Source organism: Larus michahellis, chromosome 7 (genome assembly GCF_964199755.1).
Source record: "Larus michahellis chromosome 7, bLarMic1.1, whole genome shotgun sequence".
In the NCBI taxonomy this organism is placed as follows: domain Eukaryota; kingdom Metazoa; phylum Chordata; class Aves; order Charadriiformes; family Laridae; genus Larus; species Larus michahellis.
In genome coordinates this window covers 41,940,490-41,962,537 of record NC_133902.1, presented here as the reverse complement: position 1 = coordinate 41,962,537, position 22,048 = coordinate 41,940,490, and the positions used below count along the sequence as shown (strand labels likewise).

General features: G+C 40.6%; 1 protein-coding gene across 2 annotated transcripts in view; it reads right to left on the bottom strand.

Moving 5' to 3' along the window:
• The window catches only part of RBMS1 (RNA binding motif single stranded interacting protein 1), a 147,706-nt gene extending 127,204 nt beyond the window's left edge, over positions 1–20,502 (bottom strand). The window contains exon 1 of one of the 2 annotated variants that reach the window (XM_074593650.1): positions 20,130–20,502. In XM_074593650.1, the coding sequence (XP_074449751.1) occupies positions 20,130–20,204 (75 nt within the window). In that variant the 5' untranslated portion in view covers positions 20,205–20,502. The remainder of the gene's footprint in view (positions 1–20,129) is intronic. The other variant, XM_074593649.1, reaches the window with a different exon arrangement.
• Positions 20,503–22,048: the final 1,546 nt, after the last annotated feature.

Below are 22,048 nucleotides of genomic sequence, written 5' to 3'. Positions count from 1 at the left end.
AAGTATTTCTGAGACTAACAACATGCCAAACTGCAGTTCCAATTCAGATTATCCACGTTCAAAGTCTACCAGCTGGCATGTTGCTTTAGCTTTCCTTTAGTCCTTCGGTAATTTGTGTTTGCTTTTCTTGGGTTACTATACCAAAGTAAGGATGAGTATATAGATGCTTATTAGTCAGAGAAATAAGGGTGCACAAAACCAATTGAAATTAATTTTGCAATATGTTAAATAACTATTAGTCCATACTCGCAATTACCAAGTCCAGGTACACATTCACATGTCAGAACTGAGTTCACGTTTTGCCGTGCCCTTACCATTATTTTATATATCTAATTTACTTCTTAAGCCGTATCGGTGAAAATGCAGTTGTGCCCCCTGATGCACTCAGCTACCGTGGGGTAGAATTACAAGTGAATGTTCTCTCTCCCTGTTTATGTTGTAAGTTCCGAGAACGACTACCATATGAGTACAATGGAGGTCTCTTTAGCAGTATGCTGACATGAAAGAAAAGTACAGCTATGTTGTTTAATTGCGTATACTCCAGTGCTAGGCAACTCTCCAAACCTTACTGTAAACATTGTTTAAGGTTCATCCAGATCAGCACAACAATGAAGCTTATGCTTTTTTACACTTAGCTTTAAATGAAAATTGCTTTTCTTTATGGTCTTATATTTACCTGTACTGAAGCGCAGTCAGAGACGTTACACCAGGCTGACCTTTTTCTTGCACAGAACGATGGGTTGTCCTCTAAAGCCCTGCTCTAATATTCTGTTTACATGGTGTCGTTTTCCTGGACAGAGAACCGATCTGTTGTTATCTTTTGTTAGCTGTCTGGAGAACATATTCATCACAGCCTAACAAATGGTAGTATTAGATGAATAAGAAAAAAAGTGGATATTCAACAAACATGTTGTTGAATATTCTAATGGAGCCAAAAACACTTAATAGTTCCACAAACTGTATGGTTACTCTGAAAATATCATTCATGTTCTAACAAGTATGTATGCACATAATAATATAAAACTGGCACCATTAACTGTGATGTATCATCATTACAAAGTTATTTTTGTTAATGTAAAGACGTCTTCCACTGCAAAAATATACAGTTGAGGCCAAAAATACAGGACATGTGTGCTCCTTCAACAGGGAGTTGTTATTAGAAGTGCAGACTGGGTGTGTGTAGGCAGATAATTATGAGACAAAGAACACCACATTCCTAAACTTCAGTTCAATATAGAACGAAAGTTCATTTATTGTTCAAACGACATAATCTACAGTGTTCCAAGTTTCTATTATGTAAGTGCTTCTGTATTTTATGCTCCGCAGGACAGTGAAATTTCACTGAAGAAATAGCCGTTAGATTTCATACGAATGCATAGTGTTCATGTGAAATCCCTTTTCGGGGATGAGTACTGCAAGATGTGCTTTTTTCTAAGTAGCTTTTATTTTGCAACGTAACAGAATAACCAGTATAGTATTTCTCCAACCCCAACTGGATATGTCCAAAAACTTATGCAAAGTTCAACACACCCACATTTTTATCATTTGTCAGAATCTGGACAATTCAGAGCTACGGTAAAGAGAGACAAAATACTTCAGACTTGATCTGCAGAGGTCAGAAAGAACTTCAAATTTTTAATCATGTGAATATTCTTAACTACATGAATAGTTCCAAATGCTGTTCCCATAATTAAGCATTTTAAGAATTGTGACACAGAGCTGAAGGTTGTTAAAGTTGATAGAAATTAAGTATCAGGAAAAAATAACATCTCGCTTGGTTGGAACCAAGGTGTATACAGAGTTCTTTTGACACTGAGGTTAATGCGTCGCTTTGTTCTTTATCAGGTCTTGACATTATCTCCCTAACTATTGAGATTTTCCTAATAGTACCCATTAGTCACAGCATATCGAATGCACATTATGGAAAAAACTTTTCAAAAAAGTGGAAGTCTATCTTAAACCCAAGGATTATCACACTAAACGCTACTGCTACCCAGTTTGTTTATACCCTCCAAAGTCCATTTTGTCTCCCGTGTTTCATTGAGACATGAAACCCTCCGTGGCAGTCACGCACCTCACGCAAAGGATTCCTGACCTGTGTGGAGGGCTGCCAGGGTGCTTTAATAATACAAAGAGTAATAACTGATAAACTAAATCAATCACCAAGTACCTTGTAGTCTGTTGCATGCAGTGGCAAAGCCAGCTTACAGAGAAAATCCTCCTGACCACCTGGGCTCATCTGAACAGAACCTCAGGTAAAATAACAAACACAGGAAAATCTGCATTTCCTTTACTATTTATTGTATTTCAAATAAACACCCTTTTCTATTTCCCAGAAGAATTTGCTCTCTGCAGATTTGGCTGGATCCTCAGCAATCCTTTACATTGATCAAAGGCAACAGAGAAGGGTCTTCCAACTCTGAGAGCTGTTTAGCCAAAATCATGACCATCACCTTCCCCACCAGGCACAACGCTCTAGGCAGCCAGGAGTATCACGGGACACAAGATGGATGGAGTCCAACACCCCCCATTAAACCTGACCAGTGTAGGTCTTCAGTTTGTACTGGGAATGGATTCAGGAAAAGTGAGTGGAGCTGACACTGCAGAAGGTACGTCCGCTTGAGGACAAAACAGCTCGTCTCTACCTACAAGGGTCTGGGACACCGTGAAAATGAACAGTCAGGTAATTCTTTTTGATCTTAGATGCACCAAAATGGACAACAAAGTTCAGCAATTTATTTTTTGTTCTCAGTAACTTTTTTTTTATTAATAAAAAACCACTGAGAGCACCTTAGTGGATGCTCCTGTGCAGACACCAATAAGGATTTAGGGATGTTTCCTCCTTCCTTGCTGAAACAAGCCCGTATGTTTGGAAATTAATTATTTAAGACCAGAAATTCCAAACTTAATTGGAGTGAAAAAAAGAAGAATGTAAAAAGAAATTAAAAATAGATACTTACAAGAGTCAAACATAAAACTCTAATAAATGAACTCAAGAAAAAAATATGTTATTTCTTAAAGAAATATTACTAAAATTCAAAAAAAAGCAGGAAATACAAACATACATATTTAAATGCTTCATCTATTTATGCTCCAATGCATCTCTAGAAAAAGAAAACATATATTGTTTACCCTGCATAATGCTCCCTTTTACTAGAAAAATATTTAATTTCAAGTATTTCTAATGTGTAATTTGATTCTCAGTTCTTAGCTACATATCAGTCATGGGATACATTCCATAGTTATGAAGTATTACCTTGAGAGATTTCATGCTTCCAAGCACACGGCCAATTTCTGCCCTGGGATGCAAATGTACATTTCTCTTTGAAGTCTATAAAAGTCACAAAAGTAGAATATGCTACAGACTGAGTTTTTTCTGTACTTAAGAGTCAAATTCTACTCAGCGTTACTTATTTAACACCGTTCCCCTCCAATTTAATTGAAGGGCTATAACTGCGCGGAGTCGGTCTCTCATGCCAACACTTAGTGTAATTAAATTGAATATATGTATATGTATACATCATTGTAAATGTGGTTTTTATAAAGCTAAGCAACTTCATATCCATTCTTCTGTGTAATGTAACTTTTTATTTATAAAACCACTACTATTTAATATAAATGTATTAATATAATTATGATACACACATTAATGTAATTACTTGTGTTTTGCACTACTGCATATCCTAGAAACCTTTCAATTTAAAATTAAATTCAAGATATCCTTGTAACTTCAGTACTTATAATTTTCAAGAAAGGAGACATCATAAAGAACACAGAGAAATCTCATCTGTCTTCTGCCAAGGACTCTGAAGCCCAGTCCTGAATACTGCACGCGGGCAAAATGCTCACTTAGTGAAGTGAATAAATATTCATTGTGCATTTATTTACTTCTGGTATTACTGGATTTAGTCATATAATTAAATCTGTTAAAATGATTAATGAGAGGACAATACAGTTATTAGAGTTTCAGGTGAGATGAGTTGAGCACATCAAGTCAGCTTAATTCAGTCTTGTCTACATTCGGAAATTTACCAGAACTACTCTGAAATAACCCCTGATGTGGACATGCAGATATGTGAACATCTATATGGGAATTTATAATACTCAATAATTCCAGAAAAGTATTTCCTTATAAATGCCATTATATTTTTAAGTGTAGACAAGCTCTAAATCTAGTTAGCATCAATATTCTGCACCTTTGATAGCTTTTACTCTCTGTGTTTACTTCAGTAGCATCAAACCATTAAGGCTTCGTCCTGGAAAAAGGTAGGAACAGAAGCCTCACGTACGCATAAAAATTGTATCCAATTAACAGTTTAAAATATAACAACATTTATAAGTAACGCCATGCGAAAGCAATCACACTTCAGAACGAGAATGCCTTTTCTTGTTTAGCTGGCTTTGAAAGTGGATTAAACTGGTTTGGATAATGGTACTCTTATTTGAGAAGAAAGCTCCACTCACTTGAAATTATTTGGGGATAATTATTCCAGAATACCTAATAAATCCTTATACCTGGCCTTCCACCAGTGCTCGCTGTGTAGTGCTGTGCACAGTGCTTGCGCGGCAGTCAACTCTCAAAGATCTCTGCCCTCAGAGTAAAGGAACTGGATGCCAAATACCAGTCTCAGAGGATCACTGCACACCAAAGAGATGCAGGATGAAACTATATGCTGCAAAACTCTGGGATTTTATCATTTTTTGAGGGCTAACATCACCAATAGAAACAATGATTAAAAAACAACAAAAAGAAACAAAACCAAAAGCTACAAAAAAAGACATTAAACCTGAACAAAATAAAAAGGATCTTCTCTTGGTCATACATAGTTATGGCTTCAGGATAGCATACTCAAAGTGCAAAATCACTATTTATTATTTGTGACTCCGTCTTTACAAAACTAAAGCCCTTTTTTGGGCTGTGTTGCTCCACCGGGGTAGACTGTTACGCCTTTGTAACACCATGATCTCCACCACCTCCAAAGGCCACAGCACACTTGAGAGTGATTCTGGTCACTTCGCAAAAAATATGAATTAAAATACACAAATCACCCCATCTCAGTTATAGGAATCGCAAATGCTATTCTCTGGTGGTGACTTTAGCACTTCAGACCTTCTCTTGGTCCTACTTTTCCCTCCAAGTGATCTTTACCTGACTAGAAAGCCCACCTCTCTGCTCAGCAAAGCAGCCTGCAATGCTACTTGTAGTCCAAACACCAGACCCGCTCAGGCTGCTGGGATGGACCTTTGCCTCTGAGCTGACGGACACATGACCAGAACAGCGTGCTCAGACACGTACATGTTCTGCTATAGTAAAAACAGAACAAAAGAACAATGAAAACTTTAATATAAGAAAGCACGTCTCTATGTGTGAAGTTTAAAGACAAGAAAATATGTTGCTACAAATTTAAGTTTCACTCTGGCCGATAACACTGTATAATTTCAACTGAACTCCATTTTCCATGCATAATCTTCTCATTTTTTACATTGAGATGGATGCTTTCTGATATTTTTTTTTTCCTGTTTAGCCACTTTTACCAGGAGTAGTGTGAGATACAGTACAGTCATATTCTGGCTGCTAAGTGGATGCTAAATCCATTTAGTCTTTTCTATACTGTAGATTTTCTTGGATTCAGATTCATGCCAGACCTATCGGGATAAGAGAATTTCTGAACATATAAAATATCAAAAAGAATAGCAACATGACCACGTCACTTAAGAGCGTGTTCAGGAAGTCCTTGCACTTACTCTAGTTTCAGTGTAATGAGAAAACAGATGTATAATCTACAAGAAATAAAAAGAAATAGCAAAGGCTTCAATTCTGAGGAGTTTACCTCTGTAATTTTAGCTACAGTATCACAATATGGCTGCAGCAGTTAAGAGGCAAAGATAAGTGCCAAATTTGCCCCACGAGTCGCTTTTGTCCTCTCACAATCTATATAAAACAAGGCCTTTCCCAGAGGTCTTGCCTGTCTGTTCCCCAAACCTCGCCATTGTTTTTGTGAAAATAACCTTTAGTTCTTGCTGAACTTTAGGGGTCCCCAAACTGAGTTCTTGCAGAATATGGCCTCAGTCTCCTTTTGTTGGAGATGCAGCTCCCCGTGGACAGCCTGGCAGCTGGAGGTGTCTTCTTGTGCCATGCCCTGGCACACGTGCCACAGCCTCTCCACTGAACTGTGCTTTTTCTCTTCCCTGCTCTTTACTCTCTTATTCTTTTCCCTTATCAGTTCTCTACAGCAATTTCCCTCTTTCAAAATTAGTTTTCCTTATATTTTCCCTCCATCTAGCTTTGTATTTTTCACTTACCTTTTCCTCTTTTCCTATCTCAAATGACAACACAAGGCTCAAGAGACAGGTCTGTAGCCAGCTTTGAAGAGCCTATTTAACCCACTCTCGGCGATAAGCTCAATGTGAGGGGGACAAAGAAAGCAAAGCGTTCCCCGTGGAACCACCTCCCTCCTGTGCAAACCCCCGGCTCCGGAGCCCAGGTCTGGGTCTCAACGTGGGAGTAAGGACTAACGGCAGGTAGCTCTCCCAAAGGTGTCCATTGCTTCAGCGAAGCCAAGATTACATAAAATTACAGCAGCCAAACTACTTCTCTGTTGTTATCTATCTTGAGCCATGCTTTCCTTTCCTCTTTTCCAGATGCTATTCCTAAAACTATCAATTATCAAAAGATTCTCACTAAAACTGTGAAATATTTGTCATTCCCAGACATGGCTCTCAGTTTTCTACTCCCAGAAATCCCAGCTCAGTCTCCTGCCATGCTCCAGTAATGAGGCAAGCCAGAGTTGCTCTGACTTGTATAAAACCCGTGAGACCAGCGAGCCTTCTTTCCGCTCTCTCCAAGGGATGCAGAGCAAATGGCTCCTGAATTCTGCTTTAAAGCTATAGGCTGGCAGGAACAAGAGTCTGGTGCGCTCTGGAGATTTCGCAGCTCGTTTAAATTGAACAATGAGGGCTGTAATGAAATAAATATGAAAATTAATATTATAATGTTTCTTATTTCTTGAGATAAAATTAAGATTCTGGTGCATGATTTTTCTGCAAGGACTAGATTCTACGGCCATTTAAATTAGAGAACACATGGAGCTCAATATCAGCGTCAAGGGAAGGACTACGGTCTTAATTTATGAAAAAAGCCCACATTTTATACGTGAATGCCTTGACTATACAGACGGCAACCCAGAATATTTTATAGGTAACACAACACGCTTCACTAGATTGCCCAATACCTGAGTTACTTGAAGCACAAGTTATCCTGCAGAGTAGAGACCACACTGCCAAGAATCAAAGAATAACAATAACTAGTCAATCAAGGAAATTGAATGAACAGTGAATATTTTTTAACAACTGGCAGGTAAATCTAAAGTAAAAGATGTGAATCCAACACATTTTAAAAATGTGTATATACAAGTATTAGCAACTACCATCAGAGCACAGGGATCGGCAGCATCCTCCCTGGATGACAAAAGCAATTGGGAGAGATGCAGCACACTTTCCATCAATGAAAAAGATGTAATAAATTTATGAGGACAACACTCAGATAAATCTCTACTCTTAAAATGGTGTGCTGCGGAAATGCCAGGAGTTCTGCTGTTCAACATATATGCATTTCTAAACTTCATATAAATATCAGTAAAAGAGGAGGCATTTATATTAACCTTGACCTTGAATAGAGTGTAAGTAAGCACGGAAAATAATCCATTATATTTCTTATGATTAGAAAAAAAAAGTATTTATTATTCATTTGTTCATTATTCAATTATTCATTTGACATGGAATTCCACTTTCAGTTTTAAAAGAAGGAAAGTAGTAGCAGATATAAAATATGCATAGTTGCTTATCTGCCTCTTTTGGGGGCAACGTGGCAAAGTAAATTTCTGTCATTCTTTCATTTTTACCATGCTTTTTGCTATTTCTCCCAGCACGATGCATGGCTACTTAGCAGGTCAATGTTAGATGCTGGATAACACTCCTCGCTAGTCCCAGGCCCTCAACTACTAAATAAAAGTCCAAGAACAGCATTTAAAATTCCTAAGAGCAGAAACATCCACAGTGCACAAATACCTCTTCATTTCTTCCCAATTATATATTTTTGTAAATATCTTCACTTTTATTTATGTTGAGATAGCCCAGTCACCATCAAGGTAAACACTCTAGGATAAAAAGGGAAGTAAAGAAGTGTTCAATCAGGTAATTTCTTTTCTGTGATTTCTTCTCTGCAACTTTCTGGCCATGAGGAAGTCATCTCAAGGCCAACTTAATCCTGTCTTAGGTCCCTAAATATATATTCTGGCACCTAACAAGAAACCCGATTTTCAAGATTAATGAACAACCATGATGACATTATTTAGTTAGCAGTGTAAAAATGAACTGATATTTGGTGGGTTTTACATGTTTTTCTCATCATCAATCTGTCTGACAACTACAGCTGTGATTTTTTATTATTTTTTTTTTAAAGATCTAGTAGAAGCAGCATCTTTAAAATTAACTTCAGGGTTTGGGATCATGAGAGCTTCCCATTATTATACCTGCCATTGAAAATCCTTAGAAAATATGGGGGAGTGAGTATATAAAAGCCACTGGAAAGAAGTGTTAATAAAAGCAGAGTGGGCTAAAGAAGCTGGGTGGGTGGGTGGGTGGGTGGGTTGGGAAGCCCTTCACATATCCATAGCTTCTGCAGCTGATGAACTTACTGTAATTTGAAAGAAAAGTCACTTGAGATATAGCAGAACTGTCAGTGAAGGACATCAGGAACATACTAATTCTTCCCATTTTTTCTACCAGAAAATCAGAACATTGCCTTCCTGAGTACTCTTTGCTGTTTCTCCGAAAAATGTCTGCTTGGAAAGAAGCAAGATTTAATTTGGGATTAATTATTGTTTTATTTAATTTGTAATCCATGTCCAAGACAAAAACTTATCAACAAATTCAGATTTGATGCAGGAACAAGAAATGCCAGTCTAAGGAAGTGATTTGGTATGAGAATGTATACACATCTGTCACAATTTACAGTGTAGTTTTGTAGCGCTATAATGTTCTGCCAGGAGAAAAACAAATAAGCAAACCTAAAACCTTAAATTTTAAGCAGCTTAAACAAGATATTTGCTAAAATGGGATAAGGGAATTTGCATGCTGAAGGAATTATTGAAATGTCATTTACATATTTGTAGAATACATCTTCCATTAAATAGAAAAAGGGAATTCCTTCTATACCTTTCCTTTCCAAATGCCGTATCACAGCTTACAATGATGAAACATAGAGGAACCATAACAGTTACTTTAGAGCCTCTTATGCTGATGACAGTTATCAGGGTCTACCTTATAGAACCACACACTAGTTTGGAAAGGACAGCTGGAGATCAGCTAGTCCTTCTTCCCTCCAAGAGCACGTTCAAGTAGATCAGGCTGCTCAGGACCTTGTCTAGTTGACTTTTTACTGTCTCCAAGAGATTCCAGAACCTCTGTTGGCATTTGCTCAGGTGCTTGGCCACCCTAATGGTGAAAAAAAAAATTCTTCATATCTAATGGGGCCTACAAGAAAGCTGGGGAGGAGCTGTTTGCAAGGGCATGTAGCAATAGGACGAGGGGCAATGGTTTTAAACTAGAGCAGGGTAGGTTTAAATTAGACATTAGGATGAAGTTCTTTACAACAAGGGTGGTGAGACACTGGAACAGGTTGCCCAGAGAGGTGGTGGAGGCCCCATCCCTGGAGATATTCAAGGTCAGGCTTGATGAGGCTCTGAGCAACCTGACCTAGTTGAAGATGTCCCTGCTTACTGCAGGGGGTTGGACTAGATGGCCTTTAAAGGTCCCTTCCAACCCAACACATTCTATGATTCTAATTAAAATTTTCTCATGCCACAACTTGTGTCCATTGTGTTATATATATTCTATTGCTTATTCTCCTAGAACTACTAGATGTGTAGACAAGATGAGAGCAGTGAATGTCATTCACACTGACTTCAGCAAGGACTTTGACTTTGTGTCCCACTATATTCTTGGGCCTAAGGACGTTATACTCTGGATGAGTGGACAACTAGATGGGAATGATACTAACAGGATGGTCAGGCTCAGAGAATCACAGTTAATGAGTTCTACTGTACCTGGAGGCCAGTACTAAGTGGAGCACTACAAGGGTCTATCCTGGGACTTGTGTGTTTCAGAGAAGTGTAAAAGTTCTGCACCTGGGAAGGAAGAGTCCCTTGCAATGATACAAGCTGGGGACTGACTGGCTGGGGAGCAGCTCTGCTGGAACAGAGCTGGGGGAGCTGTGGCAGACTGCAAGCTGAGCATAAGCCAGCAGGATGCTCTGGCAGTAAGGTGTGCCTCCTGGGCCGCGTTAGGGGGAGGGAGGTGGCTGTACCCCCATTTGATAGACCCTACCTAGAATACTACATTCAGCTTTGTGCCCCCAGTAAAAGAAAAACACTGATAACCTGGAGCAAGTTCAGTGGAGGGTCGTCAAGACGGCTGGGGGCTGGATCACATGCTCTGTGAAAAGCTGAAGGAACTGGGCTCTTTCAGTCTGGAGCAGAGAAGGCTTTGGTGGGACTTAATAGCAGCTTTCCATTTGTTAAATGGAAACATCCAAGGAGGTTATCAACGAGAAGAAGCCAGGTTATTATACTGTGGTGCGTGGTGTGAGGATGAGTCAATGAGCGTAAGATGAAACAAAGGAGGTTCAGATTGGAAATAGGAAAAAAAAATCACCATGAAGACAGCCAGCAATGGAACAGGTTGTGCAGAGAGGTTGTGCTCTCCATCCTTGGAGGCTTTCAAGACCAGACTGGATAAGGCCCTGAGCAACCTGGTCTGACCCTGCTTTGAGCAGAGAGTTGGATTAGAGAGTTCCTGATGTCCCTTCCAACCTGAATTACCCTTTGCACCTCAAGGAAGTGTCTGGCTCCACCTTGTCTATACGTTCTTATTTGATAGATTTAGACAGCAATTAGCTCTCCCCTTAGCCTTCTCTTCTTAAAGCTAAATAAAGCCATTTGTAGGCCTGGGGATAAACTAGGAAAATACACATATTCATCAGAGGAGGGAAAAAAACCTCACCCAAATACCAATAGAAAAGAGTAGAAAACAACATAAACATAAGCACTGAGTATATGGTCCTGTAAACGGCCTAAACAGAACGAATTGGGAATTGGGGAAAGGAATTTGAGAACAAAGAAACTGCTTCTAGAAGCTGCTTCTATTATTCAAGATCCCCATGTTCAGGGAAACTGGAGTTTGACTACTCTTTGTCAATAATTCAGCTACATCAAAGCAACAACTAAGTATCACCATTTTTTCCTTCTACCTGGAACGATAAGAATCTGAGTTTTTTGCGAACTGACTGGGTCAAAAGAAGTCAGAGGCATTCTGGAGTCTCTGACCCTGTTAACAGAGATGTTTCCCCCTACAAAATCTCCCCATGCCTCCTCCTCACTTGAATATGTGATTGTCAGAAACCAATGGTCACTAGTCAGAAGAGCTACCGGGGGGAAACCAGAAGGTCACAGGCGCTACTCATGAAATTCAAAGTTTGTATCATAAACCCTTCTTAAATGTTTTTTCTCGGAGACAGAATGTTTTAGCTAGTACTTTTCCAAATGAGTCACTAACACCCTTGTCTTAATTCTGCAGCTGCTGCTAATTTGAAGTGCCAGCCTTCTCCCCTCTTTCCCCAGAATGAAATAAAACATCAATGTTGCACTGTGCTGAAAATGGAAAGTTAGATGTAACGCTATGCTACAAGGCCTCTGGAAGTCCCATTTACGTTTGATTCTTTTTCCTCCCAGGCCTCTACCTAACTTAAGCCCTCTCAGCAACTTATTTCACACTTTCTTCTTTCATTAGTCGTAAGAATGAAAGACAGACTCAAATGCTTTTTTAACACTTAGTACAGCAACATCTAACACAATTTAAAACAGTAAAAGAGAAAATAAGGTAATAGAAAAATAATGCTAGCAGTTAACTGCATATATATGCAATCAACAGATTTTGGTAACCTAAGAGCTCTCTTGTATCTTCCTTTGGCTTGAATCTTTTGCCCTTTTGGCCAAGGACATGGAAAACCTTTTCTTTAGAAACGTTAAGCACCACCATTTTGTTGTACAAAAGTGAGACCCAAGAGGGTGTACTTTTCTTGGAGACAACTTCACCCACAGCCATGCAAATCTCCGACTCCTTAAGTATCTCATTAGTCGCTCCACTGTAAAAATGTATTACAGCTGGGGTTTTTTGGGTTAGTTTTCAGCCAGACTGGTTTTTTGATTCAGCTCACTGACTGATGGTACGAATGCTAGTGCCAGCACAGGGGAGGGGACAGGAACGAGTTGCTGGGGGCAATGGGGAAAGAGAAGACTGCCCTTTTTGGCTGCTGTGCATAGTTATGTAAAATTAAAGTGATTATGTAGCTACGGCCTGAGGGATAGAAGAGGTCACAGATACTACCACAGCCTATAAACTGCTATAGAAATTGTGTCACTGTGTGTTGCCAAGAGACAAGCAAGGGAATTCAGTTCTTAACCTGTAGTAAAATCCACAAAGCGAAGGCCGTTTACTCTACCTCTCTACAGAAGATCGATACACAAAAGTCACACTGAACATTTTGAGTTGTGTTTTGCATCAGTAAGCTGTTTATCTGCCTGAAATGATTCTGCAGCACTTTTCACAGGCCTTATGTGTACCCTGAGATTTCAGAAATTTAGTTTAAATATATTTTGAAATGTTTCCATTAAATCAGAGCAATAGAGACTCAATGTATTCTTACAGTCTCAGACCATGAACAGAGCACAGTGGCTTCAAAAGCTACCATGAAACAAGCGAGCCGTGGTACCTCATTATACCCATGTCCAACCTCTTTGTCTTCCACAATTCTGCGATAATATAACGCAGCTTAGAACTTAATTAAATTACATTTAAATGCAGGTCTCGGTATTTTCAGCTGAGGAAGACTAAGAAAATGCATTAAGTCAGGTAATAATTATCACCTATTAGCCACAGTAAATATGACCTGAATTTGTTGTGTGCCTGTGTTTTGACTGAAATGAATTAACCTCAGATGGATAGAACAGATTTTTATCAGCATATTTTTCCAACATTTTTCACTTCTATAACAAAGCAAGTGATTTTCCAGTAGAAATAGTTGTGATCACTACTTAGCACAGGCCATAGAAAGACTATACAATACAACAAAAATGAGCATATAATTTGTAGCATATCTTTGGCTAAATGTGAGCATATATCTTCAAAGGGCTATTTCTCAAACCAAAAGCATAATTTCATGTAGAAACAATTTATTTTTTAAACCATTGTTATTTGCTCTTGATATGACTACTTGGAAGACTGAAACTGAAATACGTAACTGTACCAAGATACAGTTTCCAGTTTATTACTATGCCTTTGTTCAAACTTCTTCACTGCTTTCACAATCAAGTGTCCTTCACTACGACCACTGGATTAGTAGCATCAGTTACCTTTCTCAGCAAGAGTGATGCATCTACTATCAACGTTGACAGCTCAAACTGCTGCTTGGACTTTAAAGCAGCCTAAAAATTGTCTGAGATGTTTTTTTGATGTATATCCTAAATAGATATGTTTCTGAAAGGTATTGCTTTACAGAAAAACTGATTTAGAAAGCAATGCTTTACCACATTCTAGTATTCTCCCTTGGAAAATTTCTTTGTTCCTTCAACACTAGGTGGAAGCTTAGAAATTTACTCTCAGGAAATTTCATCCTTGAAACTAAGACCTGAAGTTTTATGCTCTAACTAGAAGCAAAGTATTTTGAAGTATAGGGTTTCCTTTACAAATAAGGTTAAGAATCTAAACAGCACGCTCAACTCTGGTTTAAAAGTAATGAGAAAAAACTACAGTCATTACCAAGAGTAACAGTTGAGTTGTGAAAGAAAACATACTTTAAAGAACTATTTTATTCAAAGAAAATTAACTTCTCCCCCCACGAACTTATTGCGCACCTTTCATGACTGCCTTGAGATCCTGCGTTGAAGGTAAAGCTAGAAAATAAACGACTACAAAAACCTTTGAGCTGTTGCCTACCTACTGAATATAAACTTCAGAGATACAATTTTGGAATATAACCAGTGCTTGAGGGGGGCTAACAATCAAACACAAAAGGAAAACAGCACCGAATACATTTTTCAAGCGTTTTTAAAGTCATATATTGGTTTATCACCTTTCTGTAAAATCAGTCCCATAAGACTATCAGACTCAGGATCTGACTCACACGTCAGCATTAAAGTTACCACTGAATCATGAAGAGGGACCAAGATTTTGTTGACATTTGTTAAATGAGGCCAATCACGCAGGATCAAATTAAGTCCCAAGCACAGTGTACTCTAGGGATGAGTTTAGTCTCAAACTTCTAGAAATTACAAAGCTAATAAGACGCTGTCATTTCTACCATTAATGATGTGGGGAAAATATTTTTTATTCTGTCATTTGCAAATTCAGTCCTTAGTGTATGTATATTTATACCTCTAAGGAGGCTGGATTAAGGGAGAAAAGTTGTGGCTTTTTAAAAACTCTTTAGAAGATTCACTAGAAAAAATACAGAATCGGCACATCTTATGGATGCCATTGCTACTTTTCCTTGATTACATCCCCCATCACACAATCTATATGTTGCACTGCCTAACATTTGCTCCTCCAAAGTGAAGACTATGAATATCATCTCATTGCAAATCACCTCCAAATTAAGCACGGTGAGCGTATCCCAAGCATGAATCAAGTTTCTAGTAAATAAAATGTTGCTCATCTGAAATCAAAGGCAAAATTCATGTTGACTTCAATGAAGCCAGTCTTCAAGATGATGATGTTGTGAAGTGTTTCTACATTTCGTGTACCTTTATCAGTTACTTGGATATTTACAATGATGTACATTAACATACACGACACATTAACGTACGTCCTTCTTGACTCCACCAACAAATGCGGTGATCCCAGCATGGAATACCTAGGTTTAAGCCTTCCTGAAGTCACTACTATTAACAATTTGTGTGTAACAACACACAAAACGTATCTGGTTACATCCTGCTTGTAATGCCTATTTGCCCCTGGGGCTAACCTGACACCGCTTCTCAAGAAAGGCCCTGATACAGAATAATTCAAAACTGCAATAGTTTGTGGCAAGGAGGACAAGCATTTGCAGAGCTTTGTATGAACTTCAATCAATCCATTTCTAGAAAGGCTTCAACTTTTGCATATACAAGAATTATTCTAGCAGCGGTTTCTCGAAACACTTTCTGAAGGACATATTTCTACTTCATAGTAAGCCACCTGAACTAAACTTCAAAAGTTAAAAGGAGTTATAACTGGGACAAGGATAGAGATGCCCCCCACCAAATACACTGGCTGGAACGATTACATAAAGCAATCACTGAGATCGGTGACAAAAAGTCACTGGTGTGTCCAATGGATGGATGCAAACAGGCATTCAGTTTTGGACTGGGATGTTTGGAAGAAGAGAAAATGCTCTTTCTAGGGAACACTCTTCATTTCTCCATATCGTACATCCCCTGAGATTATTTTATAGAGCCGGAGGTATCACCTCACCACCAGCACTCTCAAGTTTTTCTTAAAATTGGTAAACTTTACACTTCTTTCCCTTCCACAATGTGGTACACTTTTTCAAGGAATTCTTTGGATAGTAGCACAATAAAATCCCCGCCTGGCCGGAATGGGAGAGAACACATTCAAGAGGCTGAGGAGGCTACAGGATCAGGTAACTGCCTGGAGACAAAAAGTTTGCCTGCAGCTAACCTCTGCTTTTTTTTTAATGGATTTCTAAGACCAGTCGAGAACAAAAGAGATCACAATTATGGGCAATTAATATAACTTCCCACAATTAAGAAGTCTGCAAATTATTTCTATCCACCCTTATAAACATAAACACGCGTAGTCTGTGTTACTGTAAACTTGTCCTTTACTATGTAGAGATTTTGCAGTCGTACTGCATATGGAATAAATCTAACTAAACTGATTAGAATTAGTAATCATTTATGCTGACTAAAATCAGCTCATAAGCCAGTAAAACTTTTTAAAGGCTAACAGACCTGTGCTTGGCACAGAATGCGAAGAGTAAAGGTATTCATTAGCAGCAAACCATTAGAGGGTCCTACCGCTTCTGCTTTAGAAGCATCAAAACCAGAAGGTTCTACATCAGTCTATTAACTTCATACACCGACACTAAACTCTGGATTATCCAGCGTCTCCGAATAAGAAAGTTTCATATCTACTTTCTTTAACACTACAGTAAGTTCCGCGTTAACTGATTTCCTACTTACTCTGCCATCAACAGGCCTGGATAAAGATTAAATGTCCCCATTTTAAAGTTTGCTGTCAACAGCCTGAAAATAAGTTTTTGACATGGCAGAATCTGCCCGCTCACTACAAGTTTCCATCAATCTGCAGTCCTGCCTACGAACCTACACAAACTTCTAGAATTATTAGTTCTTTTCATAGCTGCCAGGGCACTGATTTTGCAGCTAAGAGATTATAGAGTTAGAAGCCCGCTCTAGCAAGATTCACACGATTTGATTTCTTGTCGTTACCTAACACCAAACAGAACTAATAGAATTCAAGTATCACATAAATATTATCTATGAATATTAAAAGCTTGCACTTTAAATAAACCATGCTATCTGTAGGAAATGTTGCTGTTTTCTACTAACTCCTATACAAAGAACTGTCCTTTATGATACAGAAACCTACAGGTAAAATTAGTCATATTGTCACATTATTGTCCAAGGAAAAAACAGTAATACAGCTAGTTATCACGACTGATTTGTAAATCATTTTGTGCATCCTGTCCCTGAAATCCATTTGATATTTAGATAAACGAAAACAAAACACAAATTCACACAGACTGTGGCCCAGAGATGGATATATACATTTATATTTTTTATGTGTACCCTAACCGTCTTGTTAAATGTTACAATACTTTGCCTAGCACAGTCAGATTTTACTCCTGGTCAGAGAGGCCTTTAAGCATTAGTAAAACACATACAGTCTTACTTAACACCATTTTCTGAAATGTTGAAATACAGAATCTCTTCATTACAAATAAAAACTTAAGGAAGGAAATTAAATAGAACTGAGTTGAAATTTGAAAAGCAACGGTACAGAAACAGTGTTAAAGAAAGTATCTAAACCTTTAGAAATGTCCATTGAACTTGGAAAATATTTTTGATGCTCTCTGACACGCCATACAATGCTGCAATATAGGAACTGTCCTAAAAAGCACATTCATTACAAGACACAAAAATGTAACAAATATGGCAAACATATCATTTGCCAGAGTAAAAATTGTGGCAGGCCCAAAAACACAGAATGTTTTACAAGCTTCAACTTGAAACCATTTCAAACTATTTTCATTGCCATAACGATTTTTCATATTAAAAGCCTTACACCTTCTTCCAATGTTTATTTTGTTCATTTCATTTAAGTCCATGGTTTCACTGATCTCGTTTGATGCTAAACTCCCCAAGATTAGGGGGGGGGGAGGTGCTGAAACACAGCAAATGTTTGTATTTCCTCCCAGAATATATGACTGAACCAGCTTGAACACTTCATGAATAAGATTGTGAAGATCATAACAGACAAATACAAAATCTGTTTTTAAAATCTATAACATATTTTGTAGCAATTAAAATAGCTGACCGCACCAACATTGTAACCTAAAGAGCCATTCGTAATGCACGCAATTTCCAATGAGTATTTTTGAGCTCTCTACAGCAAAATCCATCTCCAAGCAATTCCTGTCATCTCCTAATTATCGATTTGCAGTTTATTGTCAGCAGATTTTCCATCATTACTTAAATAAGGATAAAATGGGAAGCAAAACTTCTAGTTTCAAAATCTCTTACCTCCCCCAGTGTAACCATGTACCATCACCCATGAGACATTCAGCAAAGGCTACTCAATTTTACTATCATTTTTCTTTAATAAAAAACAAAGATTTCTCTGAAATAGTTCAGGTACTGGACAACGGGTTGTTTTAGGGCCCAAAGAATAGGACATCTGAAAACTAAGAGTTAAATTAATTCTTCTGCATGTTCAGAGAGGATCCATAGTGAAAAATCACTTATATTACTGAAATCTGCATACTTGAATATCAAAAATTACAGTTACTGGTCCTTTTACCTACACCAAGGAGCCACCTTTTTTCTTTTATTTCTTTTATAAAATCAAGATCTCTGAAAACAGGAAACTCACTGGATCCCAGATATTTGATTTCATGTGTGTAGGTCAAATGGCTGTGTGTTCTCTCTGCTGACATAGAGTAATGTAATTTCAGGCTGTATAATTTTATAGCAAAGACTGCAAGATGTTTTGAAGATGTCATTGACTGTAATACAAATCAATATTAAATTATCTGTACAGGAAACATTTTCAAAAGATGGTCCATCAAGCTTTCTCATAGGATCGTGGATTTCTAGGATCATACTCTAATCTACAGTGAGCTATTACAGTTTATCTCCCTCTTCAATTATTTACAGGTCAAAAACGCCAAGTGACATTGCTTTATATATATTCAGTGTTAGGTACGTGGTTCGTAACTTACTAATGCCACACAAAATCATGAAGGTAAAAGTTTCTGAGCAAAGACATTTTTTCACTTGAGAATATTTCTATGGTGACACAGCCAAGTGATGCAAAAGGCTGTCCTTTAGGCGCTCTACCTTTCATAAAAATAATGCATTAAAAAAATGTATCTAAACAGTACTGAAGTGATTGCGGCACAATCTTTAAATGGATACAGACTCTACCATTTAGCCTGATGTTGATTATGCATTTAAAAGATTAGTCATTTCAAATCACCTAAAGACCTTCATCATATTTCTATCAATTTCTGTATATATGAAAGCACATTTCAAAGCCTCCTCATTGCTGACTTGTAAAATGTCTCATGACTGTCAAACTGAATTTATTTTTCAGCCAAGCAGTATAAATTACATTTCACAATATAGTAACACAGAACACAATAAAAAGAAGAGCCTATGAAGAGTGCAGCTAAGGAAGGGAATTCTTGTCCTGTCATTGCCACACAGGCAGGACACTTCAACAGAAAAAAAAAAAAAAAAAAACACCAAAAAAAATCCACACCACGGTTATAACCTCTAAAAAAAGTTCACACATTGAAGCCTCATATGGGTCTGTTTTGATTTGTGAGGAGTGACACTGGTGGTTGGAGAGGCTTATGCTAAATGTTCCAGACAGCTGATGCAACCACCTCTGCATCTGCCAGTTTGCAGCATGATGCTTCTAGAGCAGTGGGGCTGGCTGCCCTTACAGACTTGAAGGAGAAAGGGGGGGGAAGAAAAGGTGGAGATCCACCACCACAAAAACTCCTAACATCAATTTCCCTGCAAACAACAGCTACCCGTGTACAACATTAACCACCAGGAGCTGGACCCTTAATGCGTTTTTAATCCAGTTTGTAAACTGAGAGGTGGCAGCTCACAAAGATCCAACTCCACAGACAATGAGGATCCATCCGAGCCCCGCAGCCTCCCCAGTGTCCGTATTTCAGTGGAATTACGGCCACCCCCATCGCAGCAATAAGCGCGCCCGGCCACCACCCCCCCGCCCCAGGATGTCAAAGCACCCCCGCCCCAGCCGAAGGAGCGGCTACCGGCAGCGGACAGCCCCGGTTTGGGGCCTGCCGGCTGAAGTTTGGGGTCCTTCCCCGGCCTTGAGGGAGGCTGCGCTGGGTGAAGGCAACAGGAGCGGGGCCCGGCGGGCTCCGCAGAGCTCCGCTGTGCAGCGGGGTGGCCGAGGACGTGGTCGGGAAGGAGGAGACACGCCGAGAGCCCTGGGGAAGAGGAGGGACGGCCGGCGGGAGCGGGGAGGCGAGAGGGAAAGAGACGGGTCTGAGACGGCAGAGCCGGGAGCGAGGGGACGGGGTGGGAGCCCGGCGGGGAGCCCGGAGGCGCTCCCCGGGCGGCGGCGGGCGGCAGGAAGGGGCTGCCGGCTCTTTCCTGTCTCCGTCCCCCGGTGCAACCTGACCGCCGCCCCCGGGCCGTGCCCCGCCTCACGGAGCCCCCGTCCGGGCTGGGCCCTGGCCGGCCGCCCTGGAGCGGGGCCAGCCGCAGACCCGCCGCGCCGTACCCTACCTTCGCCTGCAGATACTGGGGGTAGTAGTAGGTGGTGTACTGGGGGTACATCTGCTGTTTCCACACTTTGCCCATGAAGCTGGAAATGTAGCCTGCAGTGCAGGGATGGGGGGGCACTTTGGGGGGCTCCAGCCGCCTCTCCGTCTCTCTCTCCCTCCTGTCTCTTCCTCTCCGGCGGCGGCTGCTCCTCGGCCGAGCCCAGACCTTCCTCCTCCTCCTCCGCCCAAAAGCCACAGCGGAGCGGCGGCAGCGGGGGCAGGCACTCTCGCTCTCTCCCCGGGAGTTCCTGCCAAGTCCCCGCCCGGCCGGGGCCGAGCAGCGGCGGCGGCGGCGGGCCGGCTGGCGGAGCGACGGCGCGGGGAGCGCTCGGGGCGGGCGCGGCGGCGGCGGTGCCAGGCGGCGGGGCAGGGCTGGCGGAGGGAGGGAGGGAGGGAGAGAGAGAGAGAGAGAGAGAAGGAAGGAGGGAGGGAGGGAAAAGGAGGGAGAGAGGGGGCGAGGGGCGGCGCTTAGCCCCGCTCGGCGCCCGCGGTGCGAGCCCCGGCCCCGGCCCGACGCGGCGGCCCCCGCGGGGCAGCGGGCAGCTCGTCCGCGGCGGGCAGGGAGCGGAGCCGCTGGGGCGGAGGGCCGCTTCAGCGCCGCGAAAAGCTGCCGTGCCCGGCGGGGAGAGGAGCGGAGCGGGGGGTTTCCACGTTCCGCAGGAGGAGGAGGAGGAGGAGGAGGAGGGCTGCAGCGGTCGCATCCGCACACGGCTCGGCTCTGACCTAATTAGCCGGGTGGTGCTTTGTTATCGCCTTTGCTCTTTGTGCATCTCGTTGGCGAGCAGTGGTGCAGGGCGCAGGCTTCAGGGGAGAATTGGAGACGATTTTGGAAAACTACATTTGGCTCCGGTTCTGCCTGGCGGTAGATGGTCCATTTATCTGCTAGGAGCAGGAGGGACTGCAGTGCTAAAATCAGTTCACAGAACAGCAACCACAAAACCAGACCAAATTCTCCATCTGGCCCATCGTACATCCTTAAATTTGTACTTTCGCCAGCGGTGCTGAGTATACTTCATTCTCAAACAGGAAACATTCCTGTTCCAGTCGATAGTAGTTACAATTTTTTTTCACTTGAATACGTTCTCTCTGAAAGATAATTTCCCAAACATTAAAAGTAGGAACCGGTGGCACACTGTAATCCACTGTTATTTGTAAAAAACCCCACTTAGCACAGTGGATTTACTTCTGACAAATGTGTCTCTTTTCTACACAAAGATAAACTGATGCTCAGAGTATTAAGCAGATGCCGTTTCTTTGTCACAATCATTTTTGTCTCGCCACACTGCTTTATTAATAAAATGTATATGTAAGGTCCACTAAAACTCCTGAATGTGTTATCATCAACCAAGCTAAATGTGATAATAGTGTAAAGAAAGATTAAAAAACTTAAGGATTTACATTGCAATAGCAAAGGCAGCCTTTGTGCAGCCATGAATCCCTGGTGCAGGCTGAGCAATGAGAGGTAACTGCAGATATTCTTCCAAATTCCAGCTGAGCAGAGGACAATTACGCAAATGACATTGCAGCTCTCCTGGCTAGCCATTAAGATTGCTTTACAAGTTTTTTCCAGGGAAGAAATTTGTATAAGCTTTATGGTCTGCACAGATTAAAAGCCTAGATGCATCTTTAGGAGACGTCTTTTTTCTCTGGGAAAGAGACATGGAAGATTTTGAGTTTTGGTTAGGTTTGGGGGTTTCTGTTTTGGATTAGTTTGGGGTTGGGTTTTTTTTTGGTTAACACACAGCTAGAATGACTATGAAAAGAAGGCTGAGCACAGAAAGCATATGAGTTGGTAATATTTTTGTGTCCATGATGGCAGCTTTCTGTGGGAGGGACAAAGATTAAAGTTAGGGAAAAGTTGATCAGAACAGAAATATCAGG